The following is a 22,427-nucleotide window of genomic DNA, read 5'->3' as shown; positions in this document are numbered from 1 at the left end:
AAAGTCCTAGCAAGGCACTGAGTGCAGTGACTTGAGAATATAGTGAATGGGGTTGATTTCCCAAGCATAGACATTTATGGGATTTGAAACTGTACACTTCAGGAAGCAACCAAGCATTTCTCTTGATTACATGACCAATCACATTATAAAAATAACACATGCAATTTGATTTTGTGGTTTTCAAATTGACACATCTTTTCCTTTTTTGGTGGGAGAGAGAGCTAATGACTAACATTGATGATGGGGTTTGAAGCTATGAAAGGGTTGGACTTGTGATGAGAGAGAGATTATGTCTGGCACTGGTAGGGTTATTACAGATATTAAAAGGTAGGGCTTAATTGCTTTGTAATCAAAATGAAAATGATTTTTTTTTTTTTTCAAAATACAATTTTTGGAAAATGCATCATTTATTTTTTATAAAATAAAAAAAATTATTTATATCACCACCATTTGATCACTTTCTCTCCACCCTATAATATAGTACAAAGGTGAATCAAATCTAGACAATTAACATTCATATATGTGTTTTTTTTTCTTTTCATTTGACTTTTTTTGTACTTCATATCTACACCATGTGAAAAAGGATAATGAATAAAGGTAAGATAATATCATTTCTTAAGGTTGAAATTAAAGATGTCATTGTTTTCATTTTAGAGAATGAAATATATTAGTTTTAATATATATAAACACCCACACCCTTAATTTCTCCACTTCAAAATGAGGAATGCTCATAGGGGTCTCTTCATTCTTCCTTATTATTTTCACAACCTTTTTCTTTTAATCTCAATATCTTTTGTTGGTATAAAAATAGTAATTGTCAGTCGGACTATATTTGAGCTTGATTTCTACTCATCATTGCTACTTGGTCCTGCACATGAGACCCTCCAATTGACAATTGGGCATGGGCTACTGTTGAATACTTAAGATACAGGAGTTGCATGTATACAGGCATGGAAGGATGTTGACTTGTCCCTAGCTATGTATCTGGTGAAGAAGAAGCTTAACCTTTAGTTTTCTTGCAACCATACATGTTGGATTATCTAACCTCTAGGTGCATTTATTAGTTAATTAATTTGCTTACATTTAGATTAGCTATCAACATGCATTAATTATACAATCTTTTATGAGTAGTCATGATTAATTATGAAATTTAATTCAATTTTTCACATTGAGGTTAAGTTCAAAATATGGTGTAGAAACATAGCCATTGACCCCACCTCCAAGCAAGTAAATTAAATACATCAGATATAGTACAACAAATCACAAAGAGATATCATGTTTTGCATTCAATTTAGTCTACTATTTCAGTCTGGCACAATTCAAATGGGCCATTCTTGAAAAAATGAAATTTGTTAATAAATGCTTAGTATGTTAAGTGACCCTTTTGGAGGTTTATAGAAAGGATAGGATAGGTTTGATTTAGAATGTCAGTAGACCTAATAATTTAGTGACTTTAAAAAAAAAAAAAGGGAAGATCTTATTATATTTCTCTCATGGGCATTTTGGAAAATATATTTCTTCAAGCTTTCTTTTTTTTTTTCTTTCTCCCTCTCAATGATCCTTGCTTTACTGTTGTCTGGAGATTCCCTGGATGCTTTCACTGTGAGACACTCTTTTGCAGTGCCAGATGTACTCATTCTAATAATTACTGTGTCCATAAGGAGGGAAATTCACTGTATATATAAGAACTAAGCTGGGCTAGCTTCAATTTTTCATGCGTCCAATCGAATAAGCAACCATGCCTCTCCCAAATAGGCCTCTATTGAGTGATTAATAAAAATGGAATAAGTACTAAAACATGTGAAAATTGGTCTAGAAAAGTCATAGGTGGGTCTCTTGGGGCCATAGAATTGAAAAAAAAAAAAAAGCCTCAATAAGCCAAAGACTTGGAGCTGTTTTAATTATAGCAAGCACTGTTACAAGCTTTTTTTCGTCCTCCAAATGAATCAAGCAAAGGGGGTTCTTCAACTTCAGTCCCTAGAGATTAGGTAATGGAGGTCAACCATGTAAATTTAAATTTGATTGAACACCAAATGAAAGCAATGGCTAGCTAAGTTGTAAAGTGTAGACATGATTCATTGGCTAATGGGTGTTGAAAAATGAAAATGGATTATCTTTCATCATTGAAAGTGAAAGGTAGGGGGTTAGGAGGATTTCACAATCAAAAGATAGTGACTTACAAAAGGTGGAAAATTTAATTTAACCAGAGATAATTGAATGAAAAGAAGTAAAATCAAATCTGGCAAGCAACAATGGGGAACATGAGATCAAGAGGATACTGCTTGTAATTAAAATTCAGTCATCCATCTCTTGTGTTGAAGTATTTGGGACTAATATTTAATTCAGGTCATATGGTCCAGTGTTCATGCAATATTGTCTTCAATATTAATCTACTCCTATATTTCAGTGTGGATGTCTTGGTAACTGTTTCAATTATTTTAGCTTCCATACAAATAATTGTTTTTTTTTCTTTTTTTTTTCTAAGGTGGGAAAATTAACCCAATTGAGCTTGTTATTGGTTAAGAATAGATCATGTACACACCTGTTTGCTGCATCAACCAAAGTAGAGTATAATGGGTGATAATTTCAAGCCAGGTAGGGGTGGGATGGGGCCAAATTCAAGTCTGAGAGAAAGGAAAATTGGAATAAGGCTAGTTTGGTCAGTGAGTAAAGAAATGTCATTCAGCACAACATGGACAAGATTATGTTATTCCCTTGAATTTTACCCCTCAAAACTTTTTTGTCTCCATCTCAACTCACTGTCTCTTTTCCCATTTCCACAGAAGCCCAAACCCCCCGGTTTCTACAACTCTCTCTCTCTCTCTCTCTCCAATAAGAATATTATTAATCCATTGATAAGAGTGGAGTTGCTCCACCCTTTTTAGGAAAAAAACCAATCCCCTAACATTTTCAGATAACAAAACTGGTGAATCTACCAGTAGAACCACAGACCATCAGGGTTTCTAGTTTTGCTCAAACAAAGAAACTCCAACTTCAAAGAGGAGTACTACTGCTCTAGTCCTCTCACTCTCCCATCAATCTCTTCATCCATCCCCCCAACATCCATAATATCATTCATATTTATATATCTATCTACCTATATATACCAGCTCAAAACCTTATTTGCTACTTCATTCTCTTTCTATGTGTCTCTCATCTCATGTGATAGCTCCCATCAACCATAAAACACCTGAAGCCACTGGAAGTGTTATAATACGAAGCATAGATGCATTGATCTCTCTTTGATCACTCGTCTTCTTCTTTTTCTTTTTTCTTCTTCTTCTGTTTTAATCATCCCAAGGAAGGAAAGGAAACCCTAGCTAGAGGAAGAAAGTAGGAGAAGAAGTAGAAAACAAAAATCACAGTGTCACCACCACAATCAGAAACAAAAAGATTACATATCCCTTAAGTGTGAGATCGAAGGTGAAAGAAGGAGATCAATCCATGGATTCAATTCCAGAAATGGACAGCTCCAACTCTGAGAATACCAGCATCAACACAAGCAGCAACAGCTCAGCTGCGACCTCCTCCTCTTCCGCTTCCACCACTCCCAGCCGCTACGAGAACCAGAAGCGCCGAGACTGGAACACCTTCGGCCAATACTTGAAAAACCACAGGCCACCGCTGTCGCTGTCGCGCTGCAGCGGAGCTCATGTCCTGGAATTCCTCCGCTACCTGGACCAATTCGGCAAGACCAAAGTCCACACCCCAATTTGCCCTTTCTACGGCCACCCAAACCCTCCTGCGCCTTGCCCGTGCCCTCTCCGCCAGGCCTGGGGAAGCCTGGATGCTCTCATCGGACGCCTCCGCGCCGCCTTCGAAGAGAATGGAGGGAAGCCTGAAGCAAACCCATTTGGGGCAAGGGCTGTGAGGCTCTATCTCCGAGAGGTTCGCGATTTGCAGTCCAAAGCGAGGGGGATCAGCTACGAGAAGAAGAAGCGGAAGCGCCTTCCGCAGCAGATGCCACCACAGCTGCCTCCTCCAGGAGCCAGTTAATGGTAGAATTACTAAAGGACAAAGCAGTGCACCAGATCTCCAAACAAGCCTCTTAGTGGCCTAATCCATATGGGTACCTCCCTTTATCATTCTCATTCTCAGAAAAAAGGATATTGCGATTTCTAAGTAGTATTAATTAATCTAGGGTTAGTTATTTTTCCAAGTGCTAGCCATCTACTAGCTATGATCAAGCTGTTCGACTCTCTTTGTGTTTTTTGTTTGTTTCCACAGAAACAATGCTTAGATCTGGGGCTACCTAGATGATGAATCTGCTTTTGATGCAAACAGTAATGGTATTAGTAGCAGTAGTCGAATAGTAGTACTGAGAGTACTTGGAGTAGGAGTTAATGTACTTGTCTTTTTATGCTCTATGTGGAACTGAGCAATTCAATTGCTCATACATGTGTACTTGAGAATTCATGTATGCCATGCAGTAGATTTTGCAGATCATGTGTTCAAATTCATCATCTCTCTCTTTCACCATTTCTTTTCTCTCTTCCATTTGCTTTAATGGGGTAATATATACCCAATTCAACTCTTAGTTGGTAAAGCCTTTGAAAGGCCTTTTTACAAAGGATATATCATATGTCAGATATGTCTAGCACTACATATACATACCACCTGTTTATTTTGATTGTGTTTCAGATGGTGGTCAGTTCTTCATTTTTTTTTCTCTTTGCGGATCCTTCTCTCTGACTCTCCTTTCCTTTCCTCCCCTTCTGCTTGCTCACTTTAGCTGCTTTACTGTCTGAGAATTGAATTGGTATATATGGCTTTGTTTTGTGTTAAGGAAGAACAGCAGGTCCTTTATGGGCACTGTTTTTAGGGTAATAATTTTGAGCTTTTGTAAATCAAATCTTCATAATTGGGCCATCAATATCTGGTCAATTAATTAATGGTTATTGGTGCTGTCATTTCATTTGAAGGGAAAAGATAATGAAAATGGCAGACACCTATGGGTTGGCAATTAATTCTTGGAAACTACAAGATAGATCTCGTGTTGAAAACTCAAACCCAGATTTTACCTGGACGGTTTCATCTTCTTTTTCCATATTTTGTCAAATCAGAATCAGATGTTCCCAAAAGAGGAGAGCATTCAGGAGGTGAAGTCACTCTCACATGAGCCTTGGAACAGTGGAATCTTGTTTGGTTTCCAATCAAAGACAATTTAGATATGTATGAAATTAGGGGAAAAGACAGGACCCGGATTCAAAACTTCCCCATTATAGGTGCTAATGAGAACACATGTATGTTTTCTAACACATAGGTTTCGTGGGAGTAGCAAAAGAAGTAATGGCTGTGTAGGTTTTCTAGGGGGCTTGTTTCTCAATAAATCTCGCCGACAACTGTCTATGATTGGCTCATGTTTTTGGGTTTCCTGATTATTGTTTGGCTTAAAGGCAAATTTTGCACAATTTATCGCTCTATGCTTGAAGAGAAAAGTGCTCATTTTATGTGCATTTGGCCTTGAAGAGAAAAAAATAATAATGTTATGGAGGAAGATGCTATAGGAACCATCTTTTCCTCTAGTGGGGTATGAAACTACCACTTGACAAATAAAGGATCTATTCGCAGCATTCATCATTTAGGTTTATTTTAGGCTATGCTTGAAAATATTTGAAATTTGGTGAAGGGTCCCTTTTGGGTAGAAAAACAAGCAAGAGTTGATCTCAGCATTTCCTTCCTGACGTCATGAAATATGTACGAATATAACATTAACAACTCTCAAGTGATAGGCTGATAGTGCTTATAGACACTACACAAAATCTAATGATAAAGAGTCTATCATTTACCAGGGTTGTCTTGATATGGCAAAAGCCTATGTTTGAGTTATCAGCAGGAAGCCATTCCTTCAGAATGATCACTTGCCCCATCAAAAGTAGATTGGAACTGTACGTTCTTTTATTAGCCTCGGTTGTTTCTTGGTTCTGTTACTTGATAGATCTTAATTTCAAATTCATGTATTTGGCTATTCGGTTTGCAAGGTAACTAATAGGAAAGTGAGCTAGAACACTTAAAAGTGATTTGATCCAAAAATTTATCGATAGACTTAATGAGTTCAGTTTCTACCATTTGCAGATGTTAATCCTCTCGAGTTCTCAAGTGTATAGGAAATTTGCTAGACTTCTTCTAAATAAAGTTCTCTTACTTTACTTTGATTTCATTACTCCTCTGGTGATGTTGCTTATACAGTCCTTAGTTTGATGGATAATCCATTGATTGATAACCAGAGAAAGGTAATTGCTCTTTGGGATCTCTTGTAATATCTACCCTTTATGATTTTTATTTTTGAGAAATTAATTGTCTGTTACTCCGTGGAATGGCAATAATTAAGATTGAAACCTAAATATTTCTATAATGCATGCAGTTGCCATTCCATTTTGTTCTCTCCTTTACCAGCTAGTGACTTGATCATCCTTTGTGACAATCAAAGAAAAGAACCTTCTTCTATGGTAAACATACTCTACTTCTCTTTCTCCTTCTGATAGGCGTTACCAGCCACTAAAAAATAAGCAGAAACATACCCGAAAAATCTTCATGGGAGATGTAATTAAGCGAAGGTTTTGCTTCTGTTTGCAAATTCATAAGGTAGAGACGACTGATAGAAACTTGTTCATACAAATTTTCACTCTAAACAAAAGAATTGGTGTGGACAAGAATCCTGTACAAATTTGAACTTCTCCCCTTTTTAGCAGGGTGAATGCCAAAAATAAAATAAAATTGAAGTATATAGTTATAAGCGTTCATTAATAACATTCGCATTGGCCCAAGATGCTCTTCTTAGGTATTTTGATCATTTTCATGACCAAAATGCTCCTATTTGTTCTACCATCAATGCATATTGAGCATTGATTCTCTTTACATACCACATATATACATACACACAGGCTCAATATATACTTCCTAAAATTAACATTAAAATTAATCTATGGCTTGCTTTCTTTGTAATTACATGATATTATCATATTATTATTATTATTATTATTAAGCTCTCCATATTTAAGGTCATGTGTGACAAGAATTTCTGGAATGGGCTGTCTTTTCAGGTGACAGCTGTGAAAATTGCCAACTAAAGAATCTTTTGGAATGACTAGAGATTGATGATTTCATGGTTCAATGACCAAATGTGCTAAACTTTCATGAATGATATGATTGCCCTAAATTAGTGAAGCTAAGGATGTGGCTACCAATAATTAGGATTTGCCACTATAGGAAGTTGATATATGTTTATGGTACTTGGAATCATGGGTTAAAAGAGAAGTACAAAAGATGAAGTAGGTTTTTCTATAATGGATATATACATATTTATGAGACATTTTTTTTCCTTTTTCTTTTTGCTTGTTTCCACCACTCAAACAAATGAAATTCAAACGAATACCCTTTAACAATGGTAAAGCTTTTAGTGAATCAAAATGTACGATGAACTCGAATGTCTCTCTGGATGATGTATGCTGCTAAAATATGTATGAAATTGGTTTTTCACTGGGACACTAAGGCTAAAAATACTTATACTGTATGCTCGCATTAACAAAATCATGCAGCTCCTCAGCTTTGAAAGAAGGCAACCCCCTAAACAAAAACTATGATCATCCAGTGAACAACACTAATTTGAAACAGCTGAATTCAATAAAAGAAACATCAATTCAAATGGGCTGATCTAAGAGAGCAACATAGGTGTATCATTTTTGTACATTCTGATTCAATTATGATTGACCAGTGAGAACTTCCATGCGTGTGTGTAGATATGTATATATATTGATGATGTCATGTGCTTTCTGTAGCTTGGATTGAAAATTTGTCTGTTGTAAAATGATATTGATGTGATGGTACTGATGCTTGTGTGGTTGGAACTCACTCTGGGGTTCTACACCCTAAAATTTCTAGTGTCCCGAGCATCAATTTTGGTGTCCATTTACTTTTACCTTTTTTTCATTTTAATGCCTGTGAAAATACCATTTACTCACTTGAAGTACAACCAATTAGGTCTTCCAAATATGGGTGTTGTGTGTGTATATATATATATATATATATAGATGGAGTATCAATCTTCTATACTTGATTGAAAAGATTCAGCATTGCATGGCCATGACACTGAGTACAGAAAATACCGGGTCGTCATAAGAAAAAAAGAAAAGAGGGTTAAAGTAAGAAGAAAGGATTATTTTAGAGATAAAGATGGAGGAATGAAATGATAGAAAGGAAGAACTGAAAAATTGCAGGAAGAGAAGCCAAAAATGGCAGTAAAGGGACAGTCAAAAAATTTACCTTCCCCATGAGGCATGAGGCATGAGGTGGTGGAAATGCAAATGCTCCTGCTTTTTAAGCCATTTGCATGCATGTGTCTCTCAAATCCCACTGCTGCCAATGGCCCCTCCAAAAAGGCCTTCCATCTGCCCCCTACCCCCGCCACGTTTCTCTCTCCCCCGCCCCCCTTCCTTTGCTGCCCCCCCCCCCCACCCTCCTCTCTTTCATGATAGAGAGAGTTGGTCGACCTTTCACTTTCTCCTCTTCATCTGTCATTTGGGAGTATGACCTCTCAATAATTCTACTCTTTCTTCTTCTTCACCACTTTCTTAAAACTTCTGTTCTTGATTTTGATTCAAAGAAAGGAGATAAAAGAGAGAAGAAATTAGAAATTATGGGGAAAAACCAAAAAGGCTGGCCAGCAGTAATCAAACATATATAAAGAATGGAAATGATACTGGAAGTCTCTTCATTTTCTTGCCCCACTACCATCCAACATGTCACAATTTTGTATTTCTCCTTTTCAATCACTGATTTCTTATCCTCATCTTCATCCAAATATAAAAATTTTAATTTTATTAGAATAAATAATTTTAAAATGGGAGATTAAAAAGAAATAGAAGTTGTGACTTGGGACTTGTAAGCTCCCTATTTTGTGGATAAACCTAACGCCAAACTGTAGACATTGTATAGACCGAGTATCGAGACATGAGCCTAGAGAGGGGAAGTGGATAATATGAGTAAAATGTGGAGAGTATCCTCCACGCTCCAATGAGGCGTGTGGGGATGTTGCACATACAAAATACACGGAATTTAAAAACACTCGTACGAGAATCCCGCATTCTACGGTCAATCCGATTAGACGTTCGATTTGACAGCAAAGATTAAAATTTAAGACAAAAATTCATTTTTTTTCAAAAATAATAATAAAAAGGGGGAAGGGGTAGGGGTGGTGGGCCCCGCTCTGCTTATCCAACCGTGCAAGCCCCACGTGCGTGGCTGTCAGCAATGTCGGCTACAGTGACAGCTGAAAAAGCCACCCATTTCGGTCCGCTCCATAAAACTCCTCCACGTGGCACCGTCTGAGCGCTGCGATGCTCCCCTCCCTCGTCGATTGTGCACCGTACGAGAACGTTGTGGCGTCCCCATCAAAGCCTCCACCTCCCCACCCCCACCAGGGGCCAGGGCCAAGGGCCACCGCCACCGCCACCTCCGCTACCCAAACCCTCCCCCGCCCTTCGCCTGTGAATTCTCTCGCTCACCAAACAGTCAAAAAGAAAATTTTCTCAGAGCATTTCAACTGTTTAACTGGTACGAACAGACCTTTGCGGACTTTAGTTTTTAATTAATTTTGAGACGTCGTGTCAGTATTTTTTCGGAGATGCTCAGAGCCGTATATGTTGCATGGCAGCATGGGTCCTACCCCTCCAACGTGTGTTTCTGGCCGTGGATCAGTTTCCTTTTTCATGTTCAAATTGGGCTTTGATTAGAGCCCAATCATTTCTTATTGGGCTGGACTTTTGATTACATGAAGTGATACATATATGTAGTGTTCGTGCACGACTAATAATATCTTTCTCGGCTAATTTTCTCATAGTCAACCATGAACGTATCTACAACAATTTATGTTTGGGTGGTTTTTTTTAATACATTCGTCCGAAACTTTAGTTAGTTTTTGAAAGAGACGGACAATAATCTTTTTAAGTTTATATGAATATTATAACTTGATAACAAGTATGATTGTGATGTCATAAAATTAGAGGTCATATGATTGTGATATCATAAAATTAGAGGCCATGGGTGATATGCTCAATTCATATATTGAGCTTGAGGATTAAGTATAAGAATGACCTCGACAAGTTAAAATCAATAGCAATATGCAACCACCTAACCTTACTTGGAGTAACAATTGAATCAAAATAAGATATCTTTTACATAACAATTAAACCTTCAAATTTGAATTAACAATCTCCCAAAATAAGATAACTTACTAATGACCAATATAGAAGTAATTGACCATCAAATTATTAATTCTTAAAAATGACCAACCTAGAGAACTGATGACAAATCCCTTCCTAACCCTTGCCACTCTTAACTAGCGTACATCTAGAGTTCCACGTCAAGTCTTTTATATTGCGTAAATCATATTGTTTATGTGGTATAAGCATATGTTAAGACTCCAATCAACCACTAAAAATACTTAGAATCTATTCACTTTGTCATTTGTTCATTCCATTAATTAGGTTGATAGTTTTTATTTTTTCCCTCCCTCAAGGCTTGACGGCCATTCACATGTCCCTATGCTCTTTCGTTCAATTTTATGGAGTGTGTTTGCGCACATATTAGGCCTATGAATTGGTTCCAGTAACTATCATCAATGGTCTGCCCAATCAACAACAAATGAATAAACATAAATTTACATATTTTTATAAAAAAAATGAAAAATATATGATATAATATAATTTGATATTTTTTCTTAAAAATAAAAAAATAAATATTATTGAATAAGATAATATGCATTATAGATCTTATAAAAACATTCAATTAGGTTCGAGTTAGACTCGAGTTATACAACCTAAATTGAATTCATTCAAAAAAACTTTTCTTAAACCCAATTTGATTATTAAAAATGATTGCACAAACCCATTTAAACATCAAGTTGGGTTCGGATTGGGTCGGTTCAATTCGCTCAAGTTGCACTCTCACATGTTATCATGCTTTAATCAATTTCAAATTTCAGTTTTCCAAGGTTATACCAAAATAATATCATCTTCTAAGTATTACTTCACCAACAATTTCATCTTTGGTTAGAATGTAGAAAGGAAGTAAAAATCATGCTTTTAACTCTCAATTACAATTATGATAATTAGAATAATTTCATCCTTTATCTAATAAGCAATACACCAAAGGATCATGAAATAAAACGACCTAAGCCATCCTAACTTTTTAGCTTTTCTTCTTTTCTCAACTAATTCATGTCTTAAGTGCTCTCAAGTAAATTATTATTCAATTTTTTTCCCCTAAATTTCTTTAGTTTTTAAGCAATCATGCTAGAATGTGAGATATTATATGGTGTTATTTTTGCAAATGTAATATATAGTTGAAAGTTGATGCTTAAAAATATATTTATAAGCTTAATTATCATTTGGCTTATAAGAAGTAAAAAAAAAATTAAAAAAAAAATGATGATTTATTATTTAATTTTAGTCATGATATGTTAGTATGTAAGTTAGAATGGTCAATAACCAAAAGGGAAAATTATCAAAAAAAGAAAAAGAAAAAAGGATGAGCTAGGGGTGATAATTCTCTTTAAGGGTCACCATGTTTACAAATTCCTATCAAATCCTCAAGTAATAATTTTAAAGATTGATCATTTTAAAATTAATTATACTTTTTTTTTAATTCCTATGTAAGTTTACTTTTTGCATTATTATTATTATTAAATATTAATATTACTCTTAATATTATTATTTATGATATTAGTAATTTGAATTATTCATATCATTATTAATATCATTCTTGAAATGTTTAATTTTGCAATATAAATATTAAGAAAATATTACAATAAAAAATTATTTTTATAATGGTTATAAAGTGAAATTAAAGCATGTCGTAAAGTATCATACTTTTAGTGTATTTATGTTATAAGTTCAATATAGAAATGTTGAATCTACATTTTACAACAAATCTAATAACATTAGAAACATTGTTTTACTATATTAGTATATATATATATATATATATATATATATATATATCATCTCAATAAATTAACATTATATATTAGATGAATTCTTATTAGCAATAATTTTTATAATGAAAATCATAACTTTTTTTTTATAAAAAAAATCATCTTTAGTTAATTTGTAGTAAATAGATTTTAAAGAGCATAGGACAACCATCCACAAGTGTCTATTTAAAAACAAAATTAAGTTGAATCATAATGTATTACATATTTAAAGTATTAATGTCAAAAATATTTAAAGTATTTAAAGTATTAATGTCAAAATTTATGAAATATATATAATAACTTTATATTTTTAATTATTGGAATGAAACAATAAATTTTAAAATTATATTATTATTATTATTATTATTATTATTTTGGATAAGTTATTTACAATATATTTAAAATAATAATTAATGAAACTATAATTTATAATTAATATTATATTATTTAAGTGTATTAGTATTAAAATTGTTCTTATTTGATAGGTTATTGATGATGATGATGATAAGAAAAGAAAAAGATGTGAATTGTAGGTACAACACTTATTTATTGAACTTATATCATAAGTATGTTAAAAGTATAATATATTAGAATATGCCTTAATTTCATTTTTTAATAATTATAAAAATAATTTTTTTATTATAAATTTTTTTTAATAATTATATATGGTAAAGTTAAACAACTCAAAAATTTTGAAATCTATTTGATAAAAATGGTAATATTTTCCTATGATATATATAATAAAAATTATAATATTTTTTTAATTATCGAGGTAAAACAATAATTTACAGTTAGTTATTATATTATTTATATCTATTAGTATTAATATTATTCTTATTTGTTATATTTTCCTATGACATATATATCATACAAAATATAATATATATTTTTAATTATCGCGATGAAACAATAATTTATAATTAGTTATTATATTATTTATATCTATTACTATTAATATTGTTCTTATTTGTTAATTAGAAAAGAAAAAGACAAAGTAGCTATTTGACTTGACTTTAAAGTGAAAAGTATAATAATAATAATAATAATAATAAAATTATTATTATTATTAAAAAAAGGAAAAGACAAAGTAGTGACATGTTTGATTTTAAAGTGAAAAACACCGAAAGTATATTTGACTTTTTGTATTTAAGGCTTTTTGAGGATTTATCGAAATAAATTACCTTCTCTATCACTATCATCTCTAACCCATCCTATATAATAATTTTCCCTAATGAAAAACCTAGATTGCATGAATCTTGGGACAAGTCTTTAAGCAAACAAGATTCGAACAAACTAAGCCTTGGATCCTATAAGAATTGCTTTTCAAAAACAAGTGTTATGTATTTGCTAAAACTTGATTCTTTTTGTCCTACAATCCTAAGTTAATTCTAATTTAGGTCTAGAGTGTAGAGGTTGATACTCCATTGACATGTTTTTGGAATTAATGATGAATTAACCTATTGTAAATATCTATATTCAAACCATACATGATCTCATTAATATACTCTCATAAGGTAACACATATGTCTTATACCATGCATGAAGATGTCAAGAAATATATATAAATCTTTGCACAAATTCTTCTATTGGGTGTAATTTTCCATTGAAAAGAAAAATAATGCAATTCGTTTGTGTAGTTGCAACACATGGGTTGTCAAAAACATGGAAGTAAAGCCATGTCTGAAAATGACACCAAATGGGATCAATGCATGTGATATCAAACAACATGTACATGATATTTGTTGCCTGAGGAGTTTGATGTGACCATAAAGTAAGTGCGGTTCATGGATCGTGGTCCGTTGTCCATTCTCCATGCTCCATGGTCAATGTGGCCCTTCATCTGGCCAAAATTTATGTGATGCGTAAAATTAGGGTTTAGATAGGGTTAGGGTTTAGGGTTAGCTGTGTTGTGGGGGGATGTACGTACCCCTTTAAACCTTGGCGTGGGCAGGCCACATGAACATGGGGTTGAGTGGCTTTTGTCTTCCAATGATCATAGATTATGAGTAAAGGAGATGGGAAAATGATGAACAGTGAGGTCTCGTGAGTGATATGACCAGCCTGTAATATTTGTTTGGTCTCAACTCTTATGGTATAGCTGAGTGATGGGTCATATGCCCTAAAATCAGACCGACAAATGGACCTAAAACATTTCCACTCTGGAGCTGGGGCTGGGGCTGAGCTAACCTAGGGCTAGCTAAAGCTAAATAAATTACACGTAATAAATGGGTGTGGAACTGAAACAGTTGGATATGTCTGTACCCTCTCGTTACATGCAAAGATGCGCTCTCACGGAAAGGCTCATGAAAATGATAGCATTTAGATTAGACCCCTGAGTTTAATTTATATAAATATATATATATATATATATATATATATATATATAAATTCAGAATGATTGTGGGGACATGCTTTTCAAAAAAAATTCATCATTCATAAGTTTAGGGCATGTGGATACAGATATATAGGGTCGTTAGTGCCTAGTGGTGAGTGGGGACTGGGGAGTGTCTGAAAGTGAAGGGGGCCCTGCCCAAGTCTAATGCATCTCCAAGATTCGACTCAAAATTCAGTGCCACATAGCTAGCTAGCTGCATCACCTTATGTTATATGCCTAGCTACCATGTATCTTTTCAGCCTCAAAATTTGTTGAGGTATACAGCTATAAATCAGCTATGAAAGGAGGGTAGATTTCATGGAGAAATAAAGAAGCAACCCTTGATATATGTTAATATTGATCTTTATTTTTCAAATTGATCATCAACACCTTCTTCAGAGAAACACCATCTAGTTTTCTGCAAATTGGAAAATTCTCCCTAGAAGTCCTATAAATTTCATTGTGAATGCATTAGAAGCTGTGACTAGCTAAATTGGTCATTTCATAGTTTGTTTCATCGTGTATCTACAAGAGGGGTGTCAACTTGTTGTCTAAATAATAAAATTAATTTATGGATTTTTTAATAAATAAACGATCGTGAATAATAAAGTTATCAAACTTAGAGTTTGACTCTAGGTCCTTAATATGAACTTTGCCTTACTCAAGTACTCATCGAACAAGGGCAATCATTTCTTAAAATACCTTGATTACGTAACTTTTTTATGGTACTTAGTAATGCTTTAATATTAAAAATAATGAATCAAGTCAATTGTCTAAGTTATGAAGATGAACATATTTCAATGTGCTTCCACCTTGAAATACATGTGGGTCTCACTTAAATTTTAACTCAGAGTTGTCTTTTTTTTTTTTCTTCATTCTTCTAAATCCATTTTTCTTACAATCCCGTGATAATGAAAATTGAAAAGCTTTATGCAAATGACACTCACACTTGAGAGAGTACTTTTTAGGGAGAAATTTGACCAAGATAAGTAGCTTGTGATTATTAATCTTCCTAAATAAAATACTATCGCACTTATAACTAATAAATGAACACGATATCTTGAACAATTAAACTACTAATGCAAATAATATCTACACAACTTTCCAAACATCATTAATTCTCATATTTGTGCTTGTTTTGGTCATAAACAACTCTTATTTTTATTGGCACTTTAAAGAATTTCAACCTTAAAAATTCTAAAAAAAATGACTTCATTTCACAATCATATAGGAGATTCTTTTTAAGGGTATCCTACCATATCATACTTGGTTTTCCAAGCCACTGGATTCAATAAAGCAAAGCTTAACTTAATTCATGCTGCATGTAACACTAATTTATTAACTAAAATAGGTAAGAGCGATTGTTCTAGTGCTTCTTTTGGTCATTGACACCTTGATTATCCTTTTGAATCTAGATCTTAGGACCTCCAATCAGTTAGGTTGGATTACCATTATAAAGATTCTTTAATCTTGTTCTCTTTGATGAGTAATTAACTTAATCCCTTAAAAAGCCTTTTATAAATGGATTTGCAAGGATATCTTTTGATACGATATAATCAATTAACGTTGTTTTCAAAAGTAATGGTCTTACATTATTGTGTCTCCAACATATATATCAAGACATACCCTTGTAAATGCTATTTTGTGCTCTCCCAATTGCTATATGATTATCATAATGCATGTTTATTTCTAGCACAAGTATTGGCCGGCAAAATTTGTCCTCCTGAAAATTATGAATTATTGTGGTGTAATTGATATGTTATATATATATATATATATATATTGTTTTACCATAAAAAATATGACATACTCATAAAGTACTAAGAAAATGAAAAAAAAATAAAAAATTTCATATTTAATTTTACCATAAAAAATATGAAAGAAAATAAAAGAGTTAAATAAGTAAAATGAGTTTGAAATAGCATATAATAAAAAAATTATTGACTTTAAATTTATCTTTTATTTTCTTTCACTTTTTTTTCTCAATTTTTCCTCTCTATTTTCTTTTCTTCATATTTCCCTTTAAACTTTCTATGAATCAAACATAGCCTTCATAGTGCCATATGATCCTTTTTGCGAAGTTTTCTTTGGTATATATATATATATATGGAATGTATAATTTATATACTAGGAACTTATAGGCATCATTGTTATTGGCATAACCAATAAACACACAATTATTATGATATATGCCCCATTTTAACATTTCTAGAGTTAGGAATAGCTACTTTAGCTAAACACCCCCACACCTTCAAATATTTATAGGTCTTGTCATTTTCATAATTCACAAGGGATCATATCTTATTATTATTATTTGTGGTATTTTATTAAGAGTGGTTTATGGAAAAAATTGCTTTTGTCACAAATTGTGGAGCAAACCAAAACTTATTAATATGACAATATTTATCATCTCTTTTAATGTTTAGCTATTGCACTCAAAAATACCATTTGATTGAGATGAATAAGGAGCGTAATTTGGTGAATAATACCATTTTTTTTAATAGAACTCACTAAAAGGTGCTTCCTATTCTCCATCTCTATTGTTTCTTTTGATGTTTATTTTTCTTGCAAAAAATTGGCCTTATTCCTTATTGTGTTTAAATACTTTCAATGTCTCATCTTTACTTCTAAGCAAATATACATAATTGCATCTCGAGCAATCATCAATAAAAATAATTAAATATTTTTTTCCTTCTCGAATTTGCACAAATTTTTAGACTACATATATCATTGTGAATTAATACTAGAACTTCAATGTTCCTTTCTAGAAAATTAAATGATGCATTAGCTAATTTAGCTTCTACACATGTTTCAAACTTATGATTAGAATTAATGTGAGTTAAGTGATAAATTTAAATTCATTAATTTGCAAAAATAAAAAATAAAAATCACACATCTTAATCATCATGTCATATATTAGAAGACTAGCAAATAAACATAAGAGTTAATTTTATCATTATTATATTATAGTCATTACATTAATTTTGAAAAACATATTTTTTTTAATACGCCCTCTGCCTATAAACACTCTATTCTTTGTGAGTATGAACCTATTAATTCAAAAACCAACTTCAATCCATTCTCAATCGATAATGAGTCGAAAACTAAATTCTTGTGAATATCTTGTACATGTAGCACATGATAATTTAGAGTGAGTCCCTTTCTCGAAGTCATCTTTAGGACTACATTTCATATGTCTTCAATTTTGGAAGTCGGTAGTTATCCATATGTAGTTCATTTCCATTTATTAATATATATAAAATAAAATAAAATAAAAATAAAAATAAAAATATCTTTCCATTAGAACATGGTGAGTAGCTCCAATGGCTATGCACCATTCCTTGGGTTTATCTACATATTAGCTTCAAACTCCACAATAGTAATTATCAATCTAACACATTAGTTGCCAACTTTTCTTCTTGGTCATATGTTTTTTTTTGTCATATCCTTTAGATGGACAATCGTTAGCTCTATGATCATGTTTATTGCACATTTATCACTTACCATTAAATTATTTGTAGTTGTGTCTTTCTTCAAACTAGGACCTTCACTAGAGTGCTCCCTTTTCCTACCAGTTTTTTATTCCACCAAGTTTGTGTTGGACTTTATGGAAAGCTTCCTTGACTTCTTCTTAGAAACTAGATGGTTTACGATAATGCTTAATTTTAAAATCAAGTACTCGAGTCTCATGTCCTTGTACTTATGCTTCAAGTAATATTTGAAATCTTTCAAAAGATATAGTAATTTTTCAATTATAGCTACAACTTGAAAAGATTCATTCAGCACCATTTTTTCTTTATGTGACATGTAGAATGATTGTTAGTTCTTGGATTCAACTTATGACGGTCTCCGAGTCTATCATTTTGAAATCCAAAAATCTACTATCTACCAATTTCCTCAAGCTAAAAGCCTCTGTCTTATACCTTTTCTCCAAGGATTCCTATAAATCCTTTGCAATCCGTATTAAACCATGCATATTGTACAATGTATTGTCCAAACTATACAATAAAGAGGTAGCCCTTGAATAGGAATTCAAAAGGATTCCAAGATTCTACAGTTGTCTGCACTTGTCCATTAATTTCACCCTCATAAGATGTAGAGGGATATTTGTACAAAACCCAAGCAAGATTTAGAATCATGAGGTAGAAGTAGAGTAATTTTTTTTTGTTACCACCACTTAAAGTCTATTCCAATGAAATTCTTAAGCTTCTCTCTATAGGCAGCAACAGATAATGTAAAGTCCATTTTTCTTTTATTAATAATCAAACTATAAATAAAAATTCATCTATAAGATTGTCCAAATAAGCTCAAAAGTTTTTCTCTAGTTCATCATATAGAAACAAATTTATTGCAATCATTGGGGAACTCCTGACAAAGTGTGTAGTGAATCACTGAAAGTGATCCCTTTTATAATTTTATATAGCGTGTAATTCAAGGCAAAATGTTTACAAGTTTGAGAGACAAAGTGTTGAGTTTTTAATGTGAGGGGGTAAAATGTATTTAACCCATAATTTATTAACTCTAAACATTTTTTATGTTTTCCTTCACTTTTTTCTTTCTTTATACTTTTTTTTCTCTATTTTCTTTCCTTTGCGTTTTTCCTCAAATTTTCCAAAACCAAACATAACCTAAGAAAATCAAAGTAGAAGCATTAGTCATTAAGTTTCTACTTTCAAATTCAATTAGATCATTTATTGTAGTCTAAGAAAATCAGAGTAGAAGCATTAGTCATTAAGTTTCTACTTTCAAATTCAGTTAGGTCATTTATTGTAATCCAAGTGTGAACTTAGGCCAACTAGATCTTAAATTCAAAAAGGTGGGAGTTTTATTTTATTTTATTTTATTTTATTTTATTTTGTGGTATTTTATTCAAGAGTGTGGTTTGTGGAAAAAATTGCTTCTGCCACTAATTTTGGAGTAAGCCAAAACTTATTAATATGACATTTATCATGTTTAGCTCTTGCATTCAAAAATACCATTTGATTGAGGTGATTGAGGTGAATAAGGAGCATAATTTGATGAATAGTACCATTTTTTGAATAGAACTCACTAAAAGGTGCTTCCTATTCTGCACCTCTATTGCTTCTTCTGATATTTATTTTCTTGCTAAAACTCAATCTCATTCTTGTAGTGTTTAAACCCTTTCAAGGCCTTATCTTTACTTCTTAGAAAATATGCATAATTGCATCTTCTGCAATCATCAATTAAAGTAATTAAATATTTATTTCCTTCTCAAATTTGCACAAATTTTAAACCACATATATCATTGCAAATTAATACTACAACTTCAATGTTCCTTTCAAGAGAATTAAATGGTGCATTAGCTAGTTTAGCTTCTACACATGTTTCAAACTTATGATTAGGATTAATGTGAGTTAAGAGATAAATTTAAATTCATTAATTTACACAAAAAAATTAAAGTTTACATATCTTAATCTACCATGTCATATATTAAAAGACTCTAGCATATAAGCATAAGAGTTAATTTTATCATTATTATTGAAATATGGTATTATAGTCATTACATTAATTCGTTTTAATCAAAATTTTAAAATACGAATTATAAACATCCTATCTTCGTGAGTATAAACTTTTTAATTCAAAAACCAGCTTCAACTCATTCTCAATCAATAATGAGTGAGAGACTAAATTCTTGTGAATATCCCATACATGTAGCACATGATAATTAAGAGTGAGTCCCTTTCTTTAAGTCATCTTTAGTACTACATTTCATATGCCTTCGATTTTGGAACTAGCTAGTTATCCACGTGCAGCTCCTTTCCATTTATTAGCATATAAAAAAAACATCCTTCCATTAAAACATGGTGAATAGCCCACCATTCCTTGGGGTTATCTATCATATTATCTTCAAATCCCACATTAGGAAGTATCAATCTAACACATTAGTTGCCAACTTTTCTTCCTTGGTCATATGTGCTTGGTTCTTTTTATCATATCCTTTACAATAGGAAGTATCAATCTAACACATTAGTTGCTAACTTTTCTTCCTTGGTCATATGTGCTTGGTCATATGAACTTGCCATTAAATTATTTGTACTTGCCTTTCCTTTAACTAGGACCACCAGATGCTCCCTTTCCCTGCCAGTTCCTACTCCACCAAGTTTGTGTTGGATTTTCTATTTTTATGGAAAGCTTCTGTGCCTTCTTTATAAAAAACCTAGATGGTTTTCTACAATGCTTACTTTTAAAATCAAGTACTTCAGTCTCACCTCCTTACACTTATGCTTCAAGTAATTTTTGAAATCTTTCAAGAAATATAGTAGTTTTTCAATTATAGCTGCAACTTGAAAAGATTTATTGAGCACCATTTTTCCTTAATGTGACATGTAGAACAATTGTTAGTTCTTGGATTTGACTTATGACAGTCTTATAGTCTATCATTTTGAAGTCCAAAAATCTACTGACCACGAATTTCTTCAAGCTAGGAACCTTTATCTTATACCTTTTCTCCAAGGATTCCTATAATTCCTTTGCAATCTATATTGAACTATGCATCCTGTACAATGTGTTGTCCAAACCATACAATAAAGAGGTAGCCCTTGAAATGGAATTCAAAAGGATTCCAAGATTCTACAGTTGGCTGCACTTGTCCATTAGTTTCACCCTCCTAAGATGTGGAGGCAATACTTGTAGTCTTGTACAAAACCCAAGCAAGATTCAAAATCATGAGGTAGAATAAAATTTTCTTGTATACCAGTGAAATTCTTAGGCTTCTCTCTATAGGCAGCAACAGATAATGTAAAGTCCATTTTTCTTTTATTAATAATCAAACTGTAAATAAAAATTCATCTATAAGATTGTCCAAATAAGCTCAAAAGTTTTTCTCTAGCATATCACATAGAAACAAATTTATTGGAATCATTGAGGAACTCTTGACAAATTGTGCAGTGAATCTGTGAGCTTAAAGTTGGGTGCTTTGGAGATAGACTGAACCAACCCACATGAGAGAAAGGAAATATTTAAAAACTCAATTAGCATGTGTTTTTGTCCTTTCATTCTTGTATAGGATTTGGTTTTTTTAATACTCTAAACTTGATTATAAGTATCATCATTGAAGAGAGCAATATTGTGGTGTTCCAAGTTTTTTTGGGGCTAGCTCTGCAAACTCGTAGATGTGCTAATTCTAAGTTGACATATTGAGTTAATGGGCTTTTGGACAACTGACTCAACCCAGCCCAACTCAAACTCCGCTTCAAGAATGCACTTTTGGTTCTACTAGGATTTAAATCAAACAGGTTGTAGACATGTGATTAGTTCACCATCTCTTTTAGACATTATAGAATCATTTCATCAAACAGGTTGTAGACATTTCCTTAGTTCAACATATATCCTACGATTAATCAAACAAACAAACAGAGAGGATGACAAACAAAACTACAGAAAGAAATTTTGAAAACATACATGTTGGACCCGTAGGATAGAAGCCAGCACTACTCAGCTGCAAGTTGGGGTGTTGGAGGAGGTCCAGGAGGAACAGCTGCATCGGATGCGTCAGCATCAGATGAAACGACAGTCCACTCGGGCGGCAGAGGAGGTAGCGGAGCATACACTGTGGGGCGACGCTTAATATCCCATGGCTGGGTTTTACGCGGCCGAGTTTTCATGTGGTGAGACGTTCCCTTTTTCTGTGGACGCGACGAACACTCTATCACCCCCGCACCGCCACCCAATCTCGGGGCTGCCTTCCTCGCACCAAACGACGCCGCCGTAGAACAACGGTTGGGGACTGCCGCACCAAATATTGCCGAAATCGACATTTCTCCACAGCAATGGGTCCTGTGTGAGCTCTGCGTAATGTATATTTGTTTCGTTTTTCGACCGACCACATTGGATTGCCTAACCTTATCTCCCTGCTTGCTCCTTGGGCGGGTTGGCCCAACCCGATATCTGCCCGATGTGGGTGGATCTGGGTTTGCCCGATCATTTTTAAAACAACTACGTATATGTTCTGTATATGAATTAATAGAGCCACAAATAACGATCAGTATAATGAGCATATTTTTGGAAAAATAAAAATTAAAAATTAAAAAAATCTACTTTAATTCAACTTTCTTGGTAATT

The 22,427-nt window shown here is 33.0% G+C and overlaps 2 protein-coding genes across 2 annotated transcripts; one reads left to right on the top strand and one right to left on the bottom strand.

Annotated features, from left to right (window-relative positions):
* The first annotated feature begins 2,805 nt into the window (after positions 1–2,805).
* On the top strand, positions 2,806–4,460 carry LOC117917478 (protein LIGHT-DEPENDENT SHORT HYPOCOTYLS 4-like). The gene is made up of 2 exons (XM_034833773.1): positions 2,806–4,069; positions 4,228–4,460. Exon 1 carries the CDS (start codon positions 3,445–3,447, stop codon positions 3,994–3,996), a length of 552 nt encoding a protein of 183 aa, XP_034689664.1. The 5' UTR covers positions 2,806–3,444; the 3' UTR covers positions 3,997–4,069; positions 4,228–4,460.
* Positions 4,461–21,602: 17,142 nt separating this feature from the next.
* Positions 21,603–22,186, bottom strand: LOC117917772 (50S ribosomal protein 6, chloroplastic). Its single transcript, XM_034834158.1, has one exon. It carries the CDS (start codon positions 22,121–22,123, stop codon positions 21,797–21,799), a length of 327 nt encoding a protein of 108 aa, XP_034690049.1. The 5' UTR covers positions 22,124–22,186; the 3' UTR covers positions 21,603–21,796.
* Between the last annotated feature and the right edge of the window lie 241 nt (positions 22,187–22,427).

The sequence above is a fragment of the Vitis riparia genome, chromosome 7 (assembly GCF_004353265.1).
Source record: "Vitis riparia cultivar Riparia Gloire de Montpellier isolate 1030 chromosome 7, EGFV_Vit.rip_1.0, whole genome shotgun sequence".
Classification (NCBI taxonomy): Eukaryota; Viridiplantae; Streptophyta; class Magnoliopsida; order Vitales; family Vitaceae; genus Vitis; species Vitis riparia.
Note: the sequence above shows the minus strand (reverse complement) of the source record. Positions and strands in the feature narration are given on the sequence as shown.